At 35.2% G+C, this 20,694-nt stretch overlaps 1 protein-coding gene across 1 annotated transcript; it reads right to left on the reverse strand.

Annotated features, from left to right (window-relative positions):
- Positions 1-467: 467 nt before the first annotated feature.
- On the reverse strand, positions 468-19,374 carry LOC143051237 (uncharacterized). Its single transcript, XM_076224207.1, has 10 exons — positions 19,328-19,374; positions 18,186-18,213; positions 17,054-17,136; positions 15,611-15,682; positions 12,746-12,851; positions 9,814-9,914; positions 5,589-5,660; positions 3,072-3,132; positions 1,683-1,804; positions 468-700 (listed from the first exon to the last, which is right to left on the reverse strand). The coding sequence occupies exons 1-10, from the start codon at positions 19,346-19,348 to the stop codon at positions 548-550; spliced, it is 819 nt and encodes a 272-aa protein (XP_076080322.1). The 5' UTR covers positions 19,349-19,374; the 3' UTR covers positions 468-547.
- Between the last annotated feature and the right edge of the window lie 1,320 nt (positions 19,375-20,694).

Raw genomic sequence — 20,694 nt, forward strand, 5'->3', positions numbered from 1 at the left:
TATGGTTTATATCTATTGATGTGATTTCGTTTTTATAAATTTTAGAGTTTATGTTTCCGATTATTTTTTGGTTTTATTCATTGAAAAAGAATGATTTTTTAGTTTTTGGATAATAACACAAAAATGCTTTGAGGTGTTGTTGTTATGAAGTCAAACCGCTGTTTGAGGGTGATACTTGTAAAAAGTCTATGATTTTATCAAATATGAAGCTAATAAAAAGGAGCCACAATGAATCCTCCTGACTGTGATTTAATTTGGTACCACAAGTTAAAAACGGCCCTACAACTGACTTGGCTGGAAGTCTTTGTTTGGGTTTTTGTTTGGCATACAAATGTATCATTATAGTGTTAGTGTTGTTAAATATACAAATGTATCATTAGAGTTTTATGGTTGCTTTGATATTGTATTATATATACTTGTTAGTTTAGTTTCTGTGATACTTATCGTTTTATAATTAGTACAGTACGTTAGATATTGTAATTTTTAATACAAAATTGATTGAAACCATGGTTGTTGTATATAAGAACTACGCTTCGGTTTGTATCCCTCAGGTTCCTTTAATTGTAAATTCAACTTTCGCTGTTCCAATGGTATTAACTGCATAACAGTGGTAACTGCCGTCATTTTCTTTATTATAGTTAGAAATCAACAGAGTGTTGTCGTTCTCCCTGACAAAATTGGTTGGGAAAGGGATAGTATGCTATAAAGAAATTGAAAAAGAATCAATACGCTTTAAGATCGCTGTTCATCTCTATTACTGCCCGTTCCTTTTTGTACGTCAAGGTCAATAACGTCAATTTTATACTTGTACATGAAATTTGATTAGGGTACTGTTTCATTTCTATTATATAATTAATGAAGACAATTACAAAAATATTTCAAATATAACACATGGAAATTTAAATGTCTGTGGTCGAGCGCATTAACAAACCCATTTTTTGAAACCCGAAGAGATGACTATGGAATCGACATTACTGTGTCATTTTGGTCTCTTGTGGAGAGTTGTCTCATTGGCAATCATACCAAATCTTCTTTTTTATATTAGGTTATCTCGTGGGTCTTCTGTCCCAAACCGACAGGTACACCTGCTTAAGTTAGTCGTCCGTTTGGCTATGCCGGATGTTAAATGCGCAGTAACGTCCGGTTATATTGGGAACATTAATTCCAATGTCTCGTGTTGAGAGAAAAAATTGTATTACAAATCTTAATATTTATCTGTATACAATACCTGTTACTTTCCAGAATCAATTGAAATTTCTTGTCAATCATCCGGTGTTCACCCCCTTTTGCAGGATCTTCTTATGTATGTAATTATAATTTGTTCTGTTCCTGAACATGCATGAAGTATTTGCCACTGGACGTACGACAAACAACAATGATTTCAATCAATCTATATTTTGATCTCCTATACCTTTTACTTGAACTTATATGTCATTTTGTGTCTGATAGATAATTGTATCATTGAAAAACATACAACATCTTCTTTTTTTTATGTCATGCACTTAAATAAAAATTGATTGAACCCCAACCATTTTCTTCAGAAAATGCCTGTACCAAGTCAGACATATATTAATAGCTTTCTGGTTTTGTTTATCAATAACGGTTGTTTTTGGACTCCCCGTTTTTTTATTTGCCTTGGAAATCAGTATTTTTGTTATAATTCATTCTAAATGTGCACCTACCAGGAACTCATATCCAATGGTTGGTACCGGATATCCGGTGGCTATACACGTTATCCTTACATCTGTATGGTATTTTACTTGGATATGCTGATTGGAGGTTGGATTTACGATAATTGGTTTTGCTATAATAATGTAAAAACGAAAAGAAAAACAACCAAGCAAACACAAAATCAAACACACCCATAATAAAAAGACACTAAGTAGTATGACTTTTATTCAATTGGATTTTTTTCTTATTTCGACAAAAATATCCAATATTTGGTGTTCTTCAGATGAAAAGCGCATACATATGAAAGAAGAAGAATAACATTGTAAGCAGAGTACCCGGTTTTACTACATATATATCAATGTGAAAATAATGATAACAAAAAAAAAAAAATAGTAAGACGATAAATAGTAAACTAAAATTATCAATGTTATCTAAAATTAAAAGCAAAAAAGAATCAAACATATTTTTTTTTCCGAATTGATTTTTTTTATCAGATTCGAAAAAAATTAACCAGTGTTGGGTGATGTTCCTATGATAGATAGGTAAAACATAGAAAACTGGAAGAAGCAGAGGCATGGCAAAATAAATTAACAAAAGGATAAATAGAAAAATGAAGATTCAACACTCCGAATCAGGAGAGGGTGAACAACCAAGCATCTGCTTGTTTACTATTATGTTGATATGTTTTTACAAATGACTTCTTGTTTTCACTATTGCTTGTACATGACACTTGGTTCCAAGTACCTGGGGGCATAAGATACGAGATATAAAAAAAAAACTTTTTTGGGGTCAAATCAATTATCAAAGTGAAAAAGTAAAATAATTATTCGCTTTTAACAGACTGTTCGATCCAGCTTGGTCAAAATAAGCAAATAATCATCGCTATTGAGTGATTTAGTCGCAAGTGAATAATTCGACCTCATTGAATAAGTTTTCATGTGAAGTCTAATTAATCCCTATAGCTAGAGGTAGGTAACGCATGATATGATTCGACCAAGAAACACTCGATCATTCTAATAGTATACAGGTTATACTGATTATTAACATATTGTTTAACCTATAATATGAAATCAAACAGACTTAGAATAATCCAATTGCACGAGTTCGCAATCTATTAGTATCAATGTTTGTGTTTATACATGTATCGAGTTATATCAATATATGACCGTCGGGAAACGTTGAAGGGAATCTTGATAATTAACAAGAAGAAGTCTAGTGTTAAATACACACAAAAACTTATACATACTATCAAGTATAGGCATCGTAAATTGTTTATTTTAGACTTTTTATAATTTAGATATGCGTTTTATTATGTTATAAGTTGAATGTAAGAATTTGAGTCAAATCGGTGAACATGAATTTGGCAGCTTATGCTCCTATAATTGTATTAAATATCTTACTTGGAATGTGTCTGTTACAAAGTTGATTGTTACAGCAGTATAAACCTGATCCTTGACACGCCTAGAATTAAAAACATTGCTGTATACACTATGTACACGTAGGACAAACCTAGAATTAAAAACAATGCTGTATACACGCAGGACACGCCTATAATTAAAAACAATCCTGTATAAATGTAGGACACGCCTAGAATTAAAACAATGCTGTATACATGTAGGACACGCCTAGAATTAAAAACATTGCTGTATACACGTAGGACACGCCTAGAGTTAAAAACATTACTGTATACACGTAGAACACGCCTAGAATTAAAAACATTGCTGTATACACGTAGAACACGCCTAGAGTTAAAAACATTGCTGTATACACGTAGAACACGCCTAGAATTAAAATCATTGCTGTATACACATAGGACACGCCTAGAATTAAACACATTGCTGTATACGCGTAGAACACGCCTAGAATTAAAAACAATGCTGTATACACGTAGGACACGCCTAGAATTAAAACATTACTGTATACACATAGGACACGCCTAGAATTAAACACATTGCTGTATACACGTAGAACGCGCCTAGAATTGAAAACAATGCTGTATACACGTAGGTTGAGATAAAATATTTTACTAAATTTAAACTGTTATTTTGGCATAATGAATTCTGGCATGTGAACTTCAGCATAAAAAGATTTTTTCGCGCACGATAATCTTCACGGAATGACCTTCATCAGGTATGCTCTTAGGACAAACATATCCAAGTCAAAATAAAAAGTCCCGTCAAATCAAAGACCATCTGGCAAAACCATCGATAAAACAGGAAAAGACGAAAAGATTAACAACAGTCGACAAAACACTTCAAAGAACCTAAAATCTGAACAACCCTCACCCTCTTCCCCTCCAAAAAAAATTATTATGAATTAAAATTTGGTGGTTATCGCTTCTATTCTAAAAAGGTAAATAGATCCTACTCCATATGTGCAACTCGTCGTAGAGATCGTATATGAAATGACCAAGAACATTACAGCAATTACATTTTAATCAGAACATCCAAAAACCTCTATGGTTGAATATGTATGCTGGGAGACTATGGTAAGACCAAGTAACGAGTCGACGAATAAACTGTTCTTTTCGCTTTATTTCAATCAAATTGTGTTACAAGGCCATGCTACTGCATTGGCGGATGACAACTAACTTAATCATTAATAGCTTAAATATGTTCCACCTTTTTCGACATACAAATGTAAGAGATAAATTGTGTGAGGCAGTCCCGATACATGTAACCAGGAGACCCAAAATAGGAATATAAAATATAATGGTTTCATACACTTAAAATGTTTAGACAACTATACCATTTGAATCAATACTTAGGCAATGACTACTAGTTAGTGTCATCACGTCAATACTGCTACCTTACTATATAAGTTACTGACCTGATATAATATATATACTGCACGTTTTTGTACGTTTTGATGGGGTCTATTTTGCTCGGTCTTTGTTTTTTTACGCAGTGTTTTGTGTAAGTGGTTTATATAATTAGGTATAGTATTATTACACATTAGCCGAATCTCCTTCAGTGACAAAAAATGACGGGTAAGTTAATATCGGATATGTTCCTTATGTCGTAACTACTATACCCTTCCATTTTCACGAATGTGACCTACCGAATTAGACTATTTACCGGATTTGTAATAGCATGAGCAATACGGCGGGTGCACATGTGGAGCAGGATCTGCTTACCCTTCCGGAGCACCTGAGATCACCCCCTGTTTTAGTGGGGTTCGTGTTGCTTAGTATTTAGTTTTCTAAGTTGTGTCTTCTGGACTATTAATTGTCTGTTTATTTCTATTCAATTCAGTTTATTTTCAATTTTAGCCATGGTGTTGTCAGTTTATTTTCAATCTATGAGTTTGACTATCCCGTTGGTATCTTTCGTCCCATAGTTTTTTAGTGTCACAGTACAGTCTCCAATAATGAGCGAAACCCATAGCACAAAACCAACTGTCTGATTTATGTTCAAAGCAATGAATGAAAAACAAGTATGACACACAGAAAAAGACAATCATTGAATTACAGGCTTTTTTCGCCATCGTTTGTTCGGTTTTGCATTGGGGTTTTCAGTATCTTAGAATAGAAAAAACTGTGCAAAAAAGTTAAGAATAAATATAAAACCTGAAAAAATTGAAGAATACGTAAAGAAAAGACTCCCACCCCAACCAGACCAAAGTTCAAGTTATTTATAAATATAATGCTCAATTCGCTTTTTCAGAATCTCAAGGACTATGCATGGGTAATCCCATTGTTTGTACACCGAAATTGAAATAACGTTACGCCATTGGTTGAATTTTCATTGTTTAGAACATTGTTCACCAATCATAACATTTTGGTGTACGCTTTTGAAAATAATACCCAGAATGCATTAGATTCTGAATAGGCGATTTGTTCTTATATATAGGCAACGCAGAATTCACTGTGAACATTTTAAAAATCTATAAAATGTTTCTACTCGAGCAATACTAACCTTGTTGGATGAACAACCCATTTGATACCTCTCCTCATTCAGTAAATTTCTGGTTGTAGTAATCGAGCATTGCTAGAAACATCAAAACATTGATAAAATAAAAGAAGTAGTATAAACATAAACAATGTTTCTTCTGATAAATAAATATAATATAGTATGCGACAGATTAAAATTAACAATTATAGAATTTACAATTTATGAGTTTTGAACAGCGGTATACTACTGTTGCCTTTATTTATAGAAATCAGGCTTCTTACGTTTTCTATGTAAATGAAATTGTCAGTAACTGTAAATTAGTACATATCGGCTAGGATTCAACAACTGGTTTATTAAATCAAAAGTATCTGATCTTTTCCACACAATTTTACCAAATACTTGATCGATAAAAAGTAGAGATGACGTAAAACCTACAATTATCGATAAAAGACGAGTACAGTTTTACCTGGTCCTGTCCACACAGTGTTATCCTGTGACACTGAGTTGGTTGACGAGTATAAGTTTACCTGGTCCTGTCCACACAGTGTTATCCTGTGACACTGAGTTGGTTGACGAGTATAAGTTTACCTGGTCCTGTCCACACAGTGTTATCCTGTGACACTGAGTTGGTTGACGAGTATAAGTTTACCTGGTCCTGTCCACACAGTGTTATCCTGTGACACTGAGTTGGTTGACGAGTATAAGTTTACCTGGTCCTGTCCACACAGTGTTATCCTGTGACATTGAGTTGGTTGACGAGTATAAGTTTACCTGGTCCTGTCCACACAGTGTTATCCTGTGACATTGAGTTGGTTGACGAGTATAAGTTTTACCTGGTCCTGTCCACACAGTGTTATCCTGTGACACTGAGTTGGTTGACGAGTATAAGTTTACCTGGTCCTGTCCACACAGTGTTATCCTGTGACACTGAGTTGGTTGACGAGTATAAGTTTACCTGGTCCTGTCCACACAGTGTTATCCTGTGACATTGAGTTGGTTGACGAGTATAAGTTTACCTGGTCCTGTCCACACAGTGTTATCCTGTGACATTGAGTTGGTTGACGAGTATAAGTTTACCTGGTCCTGTCCACACAGTGTTATCCTGTGACACTGAGTTGGTTGACGAGTATAAGTTTACCTGGTCCTGTCCACACAGTGTTATCCTGTGACACTGAGTTGGTTGACGAGTATAAGTTTACCTGGTCCTGTCCACACAGTGTTATCCTGTGACACTGAGTTGGTTGACGAGTATAAGTTTACCTGGTCCTGTCCACACAGTGTTATCCTGTGACACTGAGTTGGTTGACGAGTATAAGTTTACCTGGTCCTGTCCACACAGTGTTATCCTGTGACACTGAGTTGGTTGACGAGTATAAGTTTACCTGGTCCTGTCCACACAGTGTTATCCTGTGACATTGAGTTGGTTGACGAGTATAAGTTTACCTGGTCCTGTCCACACAGTGTTATCCTGTGACACTGAGTTGGTTGACGAGTATAAGTTTACCTGGTCCTGTCCACACAGTGTTATCCTGTGACACTGAGTTGGTTGACGAGTATAAGTTTACCTGGTCCTGTCCACACAGTGTTATCCTGTGACACTGAGTTGGTTGACGAGTATAAGTTTACCTGGTCCTGTCCACACAGTGTTATCCTGTGACACTGAGTTGGTTGACGAGTATAAGTTTACCTGGTCCTGTCCACACAGTGTTATCCTGTGACACTGAGTTGGTTGACGAGTATAAGTTTACCTGGTCCTGTCCACACAGTGTTATCCTGTGACACTGAGTTGGTTGACGAGTATAAGTTTACCTGGTCCTGTCCACACAGTGTTATCCTGTGACACTGAGTTGGTTGACGAGTATAAGTTTACCTGGTCCTGTCCACACAGTGTTATCCTGTGACACTGAGTTGGTTGACGAGTATAAGTTTACCTGGTCCTGTCCACACAGTGTTATCCTGTGACACTGAGTTGGTTGACGAGTATAAGTTTACCTGGTCCTGTCCACACAGTGTTATCCTGTGACACTGAGTTGGTTGACGAGTATAAGTTTACCTGGTCCTGTCCACACAGTGTTATCCTGTGACACTGAGTTGGTTGACGAGTATAAGTTTACCTGGTCCTGTCCACACAGTGTTATCCTGTGACACTGAGTTGGTTGACGAGTATAAGTTTACCTGGTCCTGTCCACACAGTGTTATCCTGTGACACTGAGTTGGTTGACGAGTATAAGTTTACCTGGTCCTGTCCACACAGTGTTATCCTGTGACACTGAGTTGGTTGACGAGTATAAGTTTACCTGGTCCTGTCCACACAGTGTTATCCTGTGACACTGAGTTGGTTGACGAGTATAAGTTTACCTGGTCCTGTCCACACAGTGTTATCCTGTGACACTGAGTTGGTTGACGAGTATAAGTTTACCTGGTCCTGTCCACACAGTGTTATCCTGTGACACTGAGTTGGTTGACGAGTATAAGTTTACCTGGTCCTGTCCACACAGTGTTATCCTGTGACACTGAGTTGGTTGACGAGTATAAGTTTACCTGGTCCTGTCCACACAGTGTTATCCTGTGACACTGAGTTGGTTGACGAGTATAAGTTTACCTGGTCCTGTCCACACAGTGTTATCCTGTGACACTGAGTTGGTTGACGAGTATAAGTTTACCTGGTCCTGTCCACACAGTGTTATCCTGTGACACTGAGTTGGTTGACGAGTATAAGTTTACCTGGTCCTGTCCACACAGTGTTATCCTGTGACACTGAGTTGGTTGACGAGTATAAGTTTACCTGGTCCTGTCCACACAGTGTTATCCTGTGACACTGAGTTGGTTGACGAGTATAAGTTTACCTGGTCCTGTCCACACAGTGTTATCCTGTGACACTGAGTTGGTTGACGAGTATAAGTTTACCTGGTCCTGTCCACACAGTGTTATCCTGTGACACTGAGTTGGTTGACGAGTATAAGTTTACCTGGTCCTGTCCACACAGTGTTATCCTGTGACACTGAGTTGGTTGACGAGTATAAGTTTACCTGGTCCTGTCCACACAGTGTTATCCTGTGACACTGAGTTGGTTGACGAGTATAAGTTTACCTGGTCCTGTCCACACAGTGTTATCCTGTGACACTGAGTTGGTTGACGAGTATAAGTTTACCTGGTCCTGTCCACACAGTGTTATCCTGTGACACTGAGTTGGTTGACGAGTATAAGTTTACCTGGTCCTGTCCACACAGTGTTATCCTGTGACACTGAGTTGGTTGACGAGTATAAGTTTACCTGGTCCTGTCCACACAGTGTTATCCTGTGACACTGAGTTGGTTGACGAGTATAAGTTTACCTGGTCCTGTCCACACAGTGTTATCCTGTGACACTGAGTTGGTTGACGAGTATAAGTTTACCTGGTCCTGTCCACACAGTGTTATCCTGTGACACTGAGTTGGTTGACGAGTATAAGTTTACCTGGTCCTGTCCACACAGTGTTATCCTGTGACACTGAGTTGGTTGACGAGTATAAGTTTACCTGGTCCTGTCCACACAGTGTTATCCTGTGACACTGAGTTGGTTGACGAGTATAAGTTTACCTGGTCCTGTCCACACAGTGTTATCCTGTGACACTGAGTTGGTTGACGAGTATAAGTTTACCTGGTCCTGTCCACACAGTGTTATCCTGTGACACTGAGTTGGTTGACGAGTATAAGTTTACCTGGTCCTGTCCACACAGTGTTATCCTGTGACACTGAGTTGGTTGACGAGTATAAGTTTACCTGGTCCTGTCCACACAGTGTTATCCTGTGACACTGAGTTGGTTGACGAGTATAAGTTTACCTGGTCCTGTCCACACAGTGTTATCCTGTGACATTGAGTTGGTTGACGAGTATAAGTTTACCTGGTCCTGTCCACACAGTGTTATCCTGTGACACTGAGTTGGTTGACGAGTATAAGTTTACCTGGTCCTGTCCACACAGTGTTATCCTGTGACACTGAGTTGGTTGACGAGTATAAGTTTACCTGGTCCTGTCCACACAGTGTTATCCTGTGACACTGAGTTGGTTGACGAGTATAAGTTTACCTGGTCCTGTCCACACAGTGTTATCCTGTGACACTGAGTTGGTTGACGAGTATAAGTTTACCTGGTCCTGTCCACACAGTGTTATCCTGTGACACTGAGTTGGTTGACGAGTATAAGTTTACCTGGTCCTGTCCACACAGTGTTATCCTGTGACATTGAGTTGGTTGACGAGTATAAGTTTACCTGGTCCTGTCCACACAGTGTTATCCTGTGACACTGAGTTGGTTGTACTAAACTATAAGGACATGAGAAACAAAGAACGTGTCCTGGCTTTGGAGCAAACGCTGCAAAAAAAATAAAAAATTCTACAGTATGAAATTATGAAAAAAGAAGATGAGGTATGATTGCCAATGAGACAACTGTCCACAAGAGACCAAAATGACACAGACATTTACAACTATAGGTCACCGTACGGCCTTCAACAATGAGCAAAGCTCATACCGCATAGTGAGCTATAAAGGCATCGAAATGACAATGTAAACCAATTTAAACGTAAAAACTGACGGTCTTATCTATATAAAAAATGAAGGAAAAACAAATATGTCACACATTAACAAACGACAACCACTGAATTACATGCTCCTGACTTAGGACAGGCACATACGTACATAATGTGGCGGGGTTCAACATGTAAGCGGGATCCCAACCCTTCCCCTTATCTGAGACAGTGGTATAACAGTATTACATAAGAACAAACTATAAAAATCAGTTGGAATAGGATTGAATCATCAGATAGACAAAAAAAAAAGAGGACGTGGACGGGAACTTGAACACCATAACAACAAAAAAACACTTGATACAGATCTGAGAGTATTCGAAGTCAAATGACAACAAGTTTAAGCCTCTTACAACTAATAAAAATCATGCATCTAAGACTAAATTATCAATCCGTACCCATCCAACATCCAATGGATTTCGTATAAAAACAGCATAAACAGTCATAGAAAAACATGACCTTGTGCGATGCCAAGATACAGGTATCGGCAGATTGTAGATACATGAATGTGTATATGTATATAACATACAAGAAATACATTGTTTTTTTAATTGACTGAGGAATTAATTCAAACCAGCAAACTTACGACCTGATTCATGTTCATTACATATTTGCCGGCGCTCAAACCTTTCTCTAACAGTGTTTTACAGTGCAACATATCAAAAACTTTAAATATCAGTTACAGAGAGCTTAACTTATGAAAAAAATACAAATCACAAAAACAAACCTCCAAAAAAACCCATCAAACATAGGACACAAAAATCTCATTTGAGAGACTCGTAGCTGCTAGTTCAAAGCCAATAACAACTAATGGAAAACAAATATATTAAACGAAGTAATAATTCGATGTTCTGACATGTGGATCAGATTCTTTTCATCTACCGGTTCGTGCTGCTAAGTCTTTAGATTTCAATGCTGTGATCTGTTTCTTAGACAACAGACAACAATAGTACACAAATGAAATTGAGAATGGAAATGAGAAAAAAGACAACAACCCGACCAAAGAGCAGATACCAGTCAGCCGAAGGCCACTTATGGGTCTTCCATCATAAAACATATTTTAGAAAACTAAAGTCCGAGGAACATGAACTCAACCAAAAATGGGGATGATCTCAGGTGCTCCTAAAGGATAAGCAGATCCTGTCCCATATGCGAGAACCCGATTCAAATTGAAATACATTATAAAATTACTATGAAACAATAGGTCTTTTGCGCTTTAGACAACATGACGTTAACTTCGGAATTACATAATTGTTCCAAATTATAGACGTCTGTATTGTTCCAGCATTACGACTGTAACACAAGTGAGAGGTTTAGCTAGTAATTAAACCAGGTCTAATCCATCTACCTAATTAAGGAAATGTATATACCAATTCAGGATTATGACAGCTATTTTCCATCCTTTGATGTGTTTTAGCTTTGAATTTTTCCATTTGATAAGGGACTTTCCGATTTGATTTTTTTTTTAGTTCTGTGATTTTCCATAAATATGTAGGACTCTAAAGTGCAATGGTACTCTAAAGTGCGATGGTCACGTTAAAGTACGATGGTCTACGCTAACGTGCGATGGTGTCAGACGCTAAAGTGAGATTGTTGTTTGTGTTTTAAGTGCGATGGTATGACACGATAAAGTCCGATGGTGTAACGGGAATGTGGTTCAGGCAATGGTTTTCGTTTGTTGCTGAGTTCCTATTACATTTTCGTTTATTGTTTTATTTATATATCAAGCCGTAGTCTTTCTCTTTTGAATTGTTTTACACTTGTCATTGTATAATCCTATATAGCTTGTTATGCGGCATGGGCCAAGGCTTTACGTTGACGGCCGTATGATTATAAGTTGCATACATGAACGACATTTGGGGTTGGATGGATAGTTTATACTACATTTTCTTATTTTTATTTAAAGTACGATAGTTGTCCAAAAAGTGTAATGGTTACACTGCAGTATAGTTAGTATATCCGGAAATAAATGGAAGTCGTTTTTTAATAAAATAATATGTTGTGCAAGACAATGATCCGCGTTAAAGGTCATACCTAAAGTTGCATACATCAATGCCATTAGGTTGAAGATAGAGAGTTGTCGTATGTGCAATCATATAGTATGATGATACTACACATCTGTTCGTTAGGTTGCTGTCTAGATGACGTATATTCATTATTTAACAGAAAAACAAACCAAATTGTATATTTTTATAGAATTATTCAATTAGAAAGTAAATGTATTGATTAAAGTTCTTTCTACAATTTTACAAATTAAGTTAAGCTCTTTCAACAACAACCAAAAAAGTTCCAGATTGTGATCATTTGTTTTTCTCTTCTTTCTTTTCAAGTCTAATAAAAATCCTTAATCTGGACAAACATTCTCGTCATAATGCTGTCGAACGTTGCTAAAGTCGATACTTGTGCGGAAAAAACGCAATTTAGCCTGTTCAAATAAATAGCACAGACCATCGAACTTTAGCGTATCAAACCATCGCACTTTATCGTAGGCCATCGCACTTTAGCGTTACCATCACGTTTTAGCGTCCCCATTGCACTTTAGAGTCCTACAAATATGAAAACTGTTTCTACATTAAACAAGGGATATTTAATAGGTAGTTTGAGTATAAGAAAAATTACCTTCTGAACTACAATACTGATCCAAATTACAAACGTCTGTATTGTTACAACATCTCGTACATATGTTAACATCGCCTACAGACCTAGCAGGATTTGCCTTGCATTGCTGTTAACAGAAGATGACTGTTGAGACATCGTATTTTTTAATAAAAGTTATATATCATGATATGCCTCAAATTGCAATTAATGCTTATTATTTTGTAGAGAAATATGACAGAAAAACGTATAAAAGATTAGTCACTGGATTGTTAGCAAGTAGAATTTTTCGGTTGAGTAATTGTCTTCATGGAACTAAACTATTTGGAGATTTGTTTAAACTTAAAAGGAGGTGTGATGATAGGAGACGTTTTCATTATCATTGAATCCCTAAAAAAACAACTAAACGCCATTTTGAACAAAAAGGTGAAATTAGAAGAAAAAAAGCCTATTTGGAAGGTTTTTATCAGACACAAACCCGGCTTGCTTGGGTGTATTCACCAAACAGCAAAGTTAATTTTGTGCTTATCCTGAAAGTACCATAAAATCTTTCTGAACAGCTATTGTAGTGCATTGTTTTGGCACCCTTAACGGAGTTTGGGTGACGTATTGTTATTATACGATTCTCTTTTTCCTTATTCCTCTTCCACACATTTTGTTCACGCTTTTTCTCGGAATTGTATGGACCAATGCTGATGGAACTATACCATAATGTTGACCACCATGTGAAAATGTGCAATCGGGGTTTGGCATTTTCAAGATGGCCATGTTTCCATGGAAACTGCAAAAATCCGAAAAAAATTGATAGTGCTCCAAACTGGATCAAACTTGACAGAAATGTTAACTGGCATAGGCAGATTTGCCTTTTGAAGTTGGAATTTTTAAAATGGCTGCCGTAACCATGGAAACAGCAAAAATGTCAAAAATTTCAAAATGTTCCAAACTTAATGAAACTTTACAAAAATGATAATTTGTATGTGTAGATACGCTCTTTGACTTTGAAACTTTCAAAATAGCTGCCGTTATACTGGCAATGGGGAGACGAGGATGCGATCCGTTATTGCTAGCAATTACAAATTTAGTTTTAATTTATTCTGGTACTTGCATTACATATTTTTATCTGGGAGTTAATAAACAAAAAATCAATCAATCAATCTCTGTGTGATCAAGGCTGATCTTGGAAATTCTGCAATATATGGTCCTTCACCCTTCCAGGGCATCAGTTTATTGTTTTTTACCCTTCCAGAGCACCAGGGTTTGGTTGGGTTAGGTCTTTCAGTGTTACGGTGACCTATAATTGTTAATTTCTGTGTCATATGGTGTCTTGTGGAGAACTGTCTATTTGGCGATCATACCACATCTTCTTATATTTATATTTAGTTTGCTATGTGGGCGTTTTTCAATAAAAACGTACTTTCTTGTCCTAGCCACTTTAAAAAAAATGTGTTTGATCTTTGCAAGTAATTTTTTGTGCAGTCAGTACATTGAATTAGATATAACATTTTTAAGCAAAGAAACAGTTTATTTTTTAGAGGGATTGATAAGATATTGATTCCTGAATGGTCCAAAACAACCAAAATGGCATGTCCCTAGACCGCCTGTTCAACATTCCATCTCTAAAATATCGTAAAAAAATGTAGAAATAAATATTAATTTTACTTAATATAAGTTCTTTAATAATTCAAAAGTATGTTTAGAGCCAACATATTTTAATAAACAGCTTTTAACATAGGATTTTTTTTTATTTCAGAAGATGTGTCCCTAACACAATGTCCACTACGAAACGAAGTCATTAAAACTTGCTAATAAACAGTTTTATAAAATCAATGTAATTTTTTGTCTGCAAGAGATATAAACATTAGGGTCTTACAAAAGAAGTGATGCTTTTATAACGGCAATTAAATTGTTGGTAAGAAAAATTAAGCACATCAAAGGGACCAGAGTGATACCGTATTTTTGTAAATGTCCACTACGAAACGGGTCAAATCTCCTTCAGTAACTGGTTTTAAAATTATGAAAAAAATATCAGTGTACAGCTTAATAATGTTTTGATGAATACAGTCAGTCTTGTTACTATTGCAATATAGGGGTTGTGAGAAAAAAATAAAACATGTGAATACGTCCCCTACGAAACGGTCACCTACGAAACAAGTTTGGGAGAAAAACGTTTCGTAGTGGACACTACCACTACCATGCAGTCTTTTTTTAACTCTTTTTTCAATTATATTCGTGCAAAGCAAATAACAAAGGTTAGTATCATGTAATTTTTATAAATGTTTTTATTAACATAGAATAGGGTTGATGTCAACTACGAAACTTTTTGTCCACTACGAAACGATTTTGTCAACTACGAAACGCATCAAAATGTCCACTACATAACATGAGTTGTACCTTCATATGTGAAGTACTGTCTAACCTTTATCGATAAAAAATGGTTCTCCAATTCAGAAAAAAATGAGATTTTTCTAGTATATAAAGTAAACAAACTGGAATGTCTATAGGAAACATTTAAAATTGCAAAAATATGTGTGTTTAGAAGCAGTTTCTTAGGGGACAAAAGTCTCCTACGAAACAGTACACAAATTATGAAAACAATTACATTTTAAAGAGTATTTAAGATTGCACTTTTTGTTTACAAACAGGTCTATAATAGAGGTATTCAAAATAACTCTTGAAAATAAATTTTAGACTAGTTGATTTTCCATTTTTTTTAGGTCTGAAAGGAACGCTTTTATTGAAAAACGCCCGCGTAAGGGTTTTGTTGAGTTTTCTTTTGCCGATTTTTTTCATGACGCCTCTTTTTATAATAGCTACAATGTTTATTTTACAAAAGATGGGGTAAATCGATTCAGAAAACAAATTGATAACAAAATAAGTTATATAACTTACATCATGGTCCCGACAGCCCACGTTAAACAAGGTTATGCCATCATATGTTATAAACCTCTGTGTATAGCATGACTGAAATAGTTGAAATATAAAACTTAAAAGTTAATCCATCAAATGTTATAAAAGATAAAGATTCGGAAAATGTGTCCGGATTGTATGCTGTATTCCTCCATTGAAGAAGCAATAAGAAAATGAAATAAGATAATGACATGACATAATGCTGAGGGTGCGTCGATACTTCTGCTGCTGTACTGATAGTCTCCGAGGGCATCACATTCGGTACTCGCATGAAAAAACAGATGTTGTTAGATCGAAACTTTCTGTTAAAAAAATGTAAATCATTTTAGCTAGGAATATATGTCCCTCGTGCAAAACTCTGATTCTTTGTCTGGATATTGCTGTTCTTTCGTTTTTCCTCTTTTGAACAGTTCTTCCAACATGTCTATTACGTTTGAATTTTCTAATATTTTAGCCTCAAGAGATATAAATTGTCTAAATGCGCATCTAGGACATACACATGTGTAACGTTAAAGTTGAATATGTGAGTAAGTTATTTAGGGGATCCTTGATTAAAGGTATACTTAGTCTTTCACATCCTTTATTGTTCGCTATGCTGTATTTATGGTGGTCGGTTAAGGCCATTCCGCGTTTTCGCCCTTCATATTCTATAAGGCGAAAACGCGAAGCCGAAAAGACGAACGCGAAGTCGAAAATGTGAAAACGCGAAATATTTTTTCTTTCGGATTTCGCGTTTTCGACTTCGCATTTTCGCCTTTTCGACTTCGCGATTTCGACAACTCGATTTCGCTCTATAGAATATGAAGGACGAAAACGCGACAACGCGAAATGACCTTAACCGGCCACCATTAGGTATTGGTTTTGAAAATTTTAGAAGGCTGTAAAATTACCTATTATTCGTCTGCGTCATTTGTTTTATTGACAATCATACTACATCGTTTTATTCTAACTAAGTTAGACTTTATTTTCAACATTTATTACGTACCAATAACGTATAATTGACAACAAATATTTCATTTACTATATTGCGATGATTGGTCATCGTAAAAGTTGCTGCTAATTAACTTTCGGGTCTTAATGCAATACTGTACTGATTTTTACCTCGATAATCAAAACGTTAATAATATTAAAAGCTAGCGACGCATCATTCGTTATTTTTTCAGCATTGCATTCGATCAAAAAATGAGATTGATATAATCTAAAATTAAGAATGGAAACGCGGAATTTGTGCAGAAAACAGTCAAAAGACTAAAATGGATCTTAAACATAGCACAAAAATCCTGTACTCAAAGGCAGACTCCAGGTGCCCTAAACCAAAAATATGTACTTGTTCAGCGAAAACAGACGTCATACTAAACTTTCATATGAACCAAAATTGAAAAAAACTTACATGACAAATGTTTAACATGAAGTATTTATGCCTACCTCATGAGTTCCACATTCAACAACATCAGTACAATCTAAAGGCTGGGGTACTGCTTTACAGTTCAAACAAAGTTTTCCTGCGTCTATAACATACACAGTAAATATCAAGCACTAGTAAAAAGTAAAATCACAAAAATACTGAACTCCGAAGAAAATTTTAAATTAAAACGGAGAGTCCCTAATCAAATGGCAAAATCAAATGATAAAACACATCAAACGAATAAACAACTGTCATATTCCTGACTTGGTACAGGCATTTTCAAATGTAGAAAATGGTGGATTGAACCTCTAACCTGTATGTCAGTCGCAACAAATTCCATTATATTTACAACGACATTTGTTTTATTGGATGAACATACTTTAAGGATTGTTAAACGATTGATACGAATGTTTGAATCAAATCCATTATCGTTCACTGGCGTTAGTTGTTTTATAAGACTAGTTCTTTTTTTTCAGGTTAATACACAAAATTATGGAAATAACTCTTGCCTTCATTGAATAATTACCGTATTGACTGACCGACTACATTTCAATAACGTGATACATTAAAACCTGTTTAAAGTGAACCTCTTCGGGTTTTGACCGATGTTCGATTTAATCAGGTTGACTACGCATACTATTTGATATGACAGTGCTTAAGAACATGTTTGGTTTATACAGGTTTTCAGTTTATGCAGGAATCAGTTTAACCAGGTTTTACTGTACTGAAAAATCCTTATATCTTTGATGTATGCATAATGAAAATCGTTTAGCAAAACAAAACCAAAAAAAACCCCAAAACAATGAAAGGATATATAAATCTAAGGAGATAGGAGTGTGAACTCCAATGAGACAACTACTGCAGCCAACAAAAACACAAGGAAAAGGATTTCAAAAATGTTCATGTTTAGAAACAAGTGCTAATATTTTGTGGAGAAATGCATTATTAGATAAACACATACTGTAACATACAGAGTTGATGTTGCTGTACTCTGTGTTTAAATGACTTATAATTGATATGGTTATAATAACAATTTAACTCTTTACAACACTTTGTCGGAATACTGTAGATTTTTTAACCTTTGATTTGATAATTAAGTTGTACGCTTTAGAGTTTTCCCAGAATGCATTTGATTTAGAAATTTATACGTACTAACTGTTGTAATAAACACCAGGAAAAACTGTAAGAAGAATGTAAATTGTACAATACTACGCCATAATAATTTTATTTACTATATATATCTAAAAAAAATCTGCCTATGAATAAAGTCGGACTCGTTTTAGAAACTCTCTATGTCTTTCATTACTAAATATTGTTTAAATTATGTCTTAAATTGTTCATTTTATAAAATCCGTTGAAATGTCACACTTATACAGTTATAATAAGGAAGTATAAAATGACTTATCATCTGGCATTTGAAAAATTAAAAAGACTAAATGCCGCTTACGAAATATCTAAATAGTAATTTTAAAACCTCAAACGGAGGCTACTTCTACAGTTTTGCGATAAATACAATAAGTTTAAAGCCTAAATGCAAATATCATGAATTTGTATATATTAAAGCAGAATTTTAAACTATGAATAATGATATATGTCCTACCAATGTCTCATGAACATCGGAGTTATGTCATTTGGTTTATAGTACTTTAAATTATTGAATTCAAAAGTTCAAAATGGTAGCCTTATCAATCCTACATTCTCCGGTAATCGTAAATTTGTTAATCGATCATATTATTAGCGAATCTTCTTCGTTATAGTTCTACTGCACTGGTTTTGACAACTTTAATCTAGTACATGTATATACAGATCTTCAAATCCTTTATACATGGCATTGGATGATAATTGATCAGACAAATATACCAAAAAAGACAATTTTCTACATTTGAAAATGCCTGTACCAAGTCAGGAATATGACAGTTCTTGTCCATTCGTTTTTGATGCGCTTTGTTATTTGATTTTGCCATGTGATTATGGACTTTCCGAATTGATTTTCCTCTGAGTTCAGAATGTTTGTGATTTTACTTTTTTTTCACACCAAACAATCATCTGTATACCTTATATGTTATGTTTTGAAACTTTTTAACGTAAGATGTATTGTACGGAACTCGGAAAGATACAGCAAGGTGGACACCGTACATTATGTACATATGTTTACACAATACACGTATACACATATACACAATATGATTAACAGATTGATCTTTCTATTAAACAGAACTAAACGGATATTGAAATTAAAAAAAAAAGAAATACCATAACATTTCTATAAAAATAAAACAATACAGAAATCCTACCTGTATGACATCGAAAGGCATTTCTTATAGATATTTCTGTATAGAACGTCCTATCAAAGGTCAAAGATCTAACACAGAATAAAATTACTGACGTGTTTCAATTTCGTATGGTGAATCGAACATGGTTTTATAGCGCTTAACCTCTCACTTGTATGACAGTCGCATCAAATTTCGTTATATTTACATTGATGCGTGAACAAAACAGACATTATAAATATGGGTACAGCAGTCATCACTGTGTTACAATCTCAAAACAAACAATCATTTACAAAAAAGTACAAAAGCATCTATCAAAAATTAAAAAGCAGATCCTGCTCCATAGGTGACGCCCATCAATTCTCAATATGATTATGCATTATATTGTTAATAAAAAAAGAAATATACTTAACAACATGGAAAATTCGTAAAGGAAAATCCTTTATCAAATCACAAAACCAAAAGCTCGTACGAATGCAAAACAACTGTCATATAACTGAATTAGTACAGGCATTTCTTTATGTAAAATATTTTGGATTAAACCCTGTTTTATAGCTAGCTTAACCATAGACAGATATAAATAGAGACAGAAGTATGCATTTGATAAGGTACTAAACAGAAAGTAGGTTCCGGAGCAGAAGATATCCCTCACAAAACTTGTTTGACTTTGGAGCAACACAAAACATTTTAAAAAACGATAAAAAGACGTTTTAAACTAATAGCTTGTATCTTTCACATAACTACCATTGCATATTTTGAATTGAAAAAGTAAACTTAGCGGAATGTAGTTCTATATATCAACTAAAGATTAAACTAAAATATTTTTTTTGTAAAAACAAAGATTTTACAAAAAAAAACCCTACTTCATGAACCAGTCAACAAATATAGGTCAACATCAAGGCTTCAAAAATGAGCAAAACTCATCTAAGTTAAAAGCACTACAAAATAACTGTGTTCTCGAGTCATTAGGTTTCATTTTCCGTATATGTCATATAACATGTTGTTTCATAAGTATCGACCACTTATCAAACACAATATCACAACAACTACGAGGTACGATTTTATGCAGGTTTTGTAGTGATAAAGTGTCTAGAAAGATCGTAGATAAATATAGCACGATGAAATGTCACGTGTGGATGTAGTTGCGCCTTGTTTTAGGCATGATAAATTAATCATGTTGATGTCAGAAAACCAGTAGAATGCTTGAATGGCAGGATGAAAACATAACTTTTATGCCATTACGAGAAAAAAATTACCGATTTGTATTAGGAATATTCTTAGTGGTTTGAAATGAAAAACCATTTTTTGAAATACTGGTTCTAAAAGCATGGTGAAAACATCTCAATATTTGGAAAACCTGACGGACTCATATTTTGAACAATGCGAAAATA

Source organism: Mytilus galloprovincialis, chromosome 11 (assembly GCF_965363235.1).
Source record: "Mytilus galloprovincialis chromosome 11, xbMytGall1.hap1.1, whole genome shotgun sequence".
NCBI lineage: Eukaryota > Metazoa > Mollusca > Bivalvia > Mytilida > Mytilidae > Mytilus > Mytilus galloprovincialis.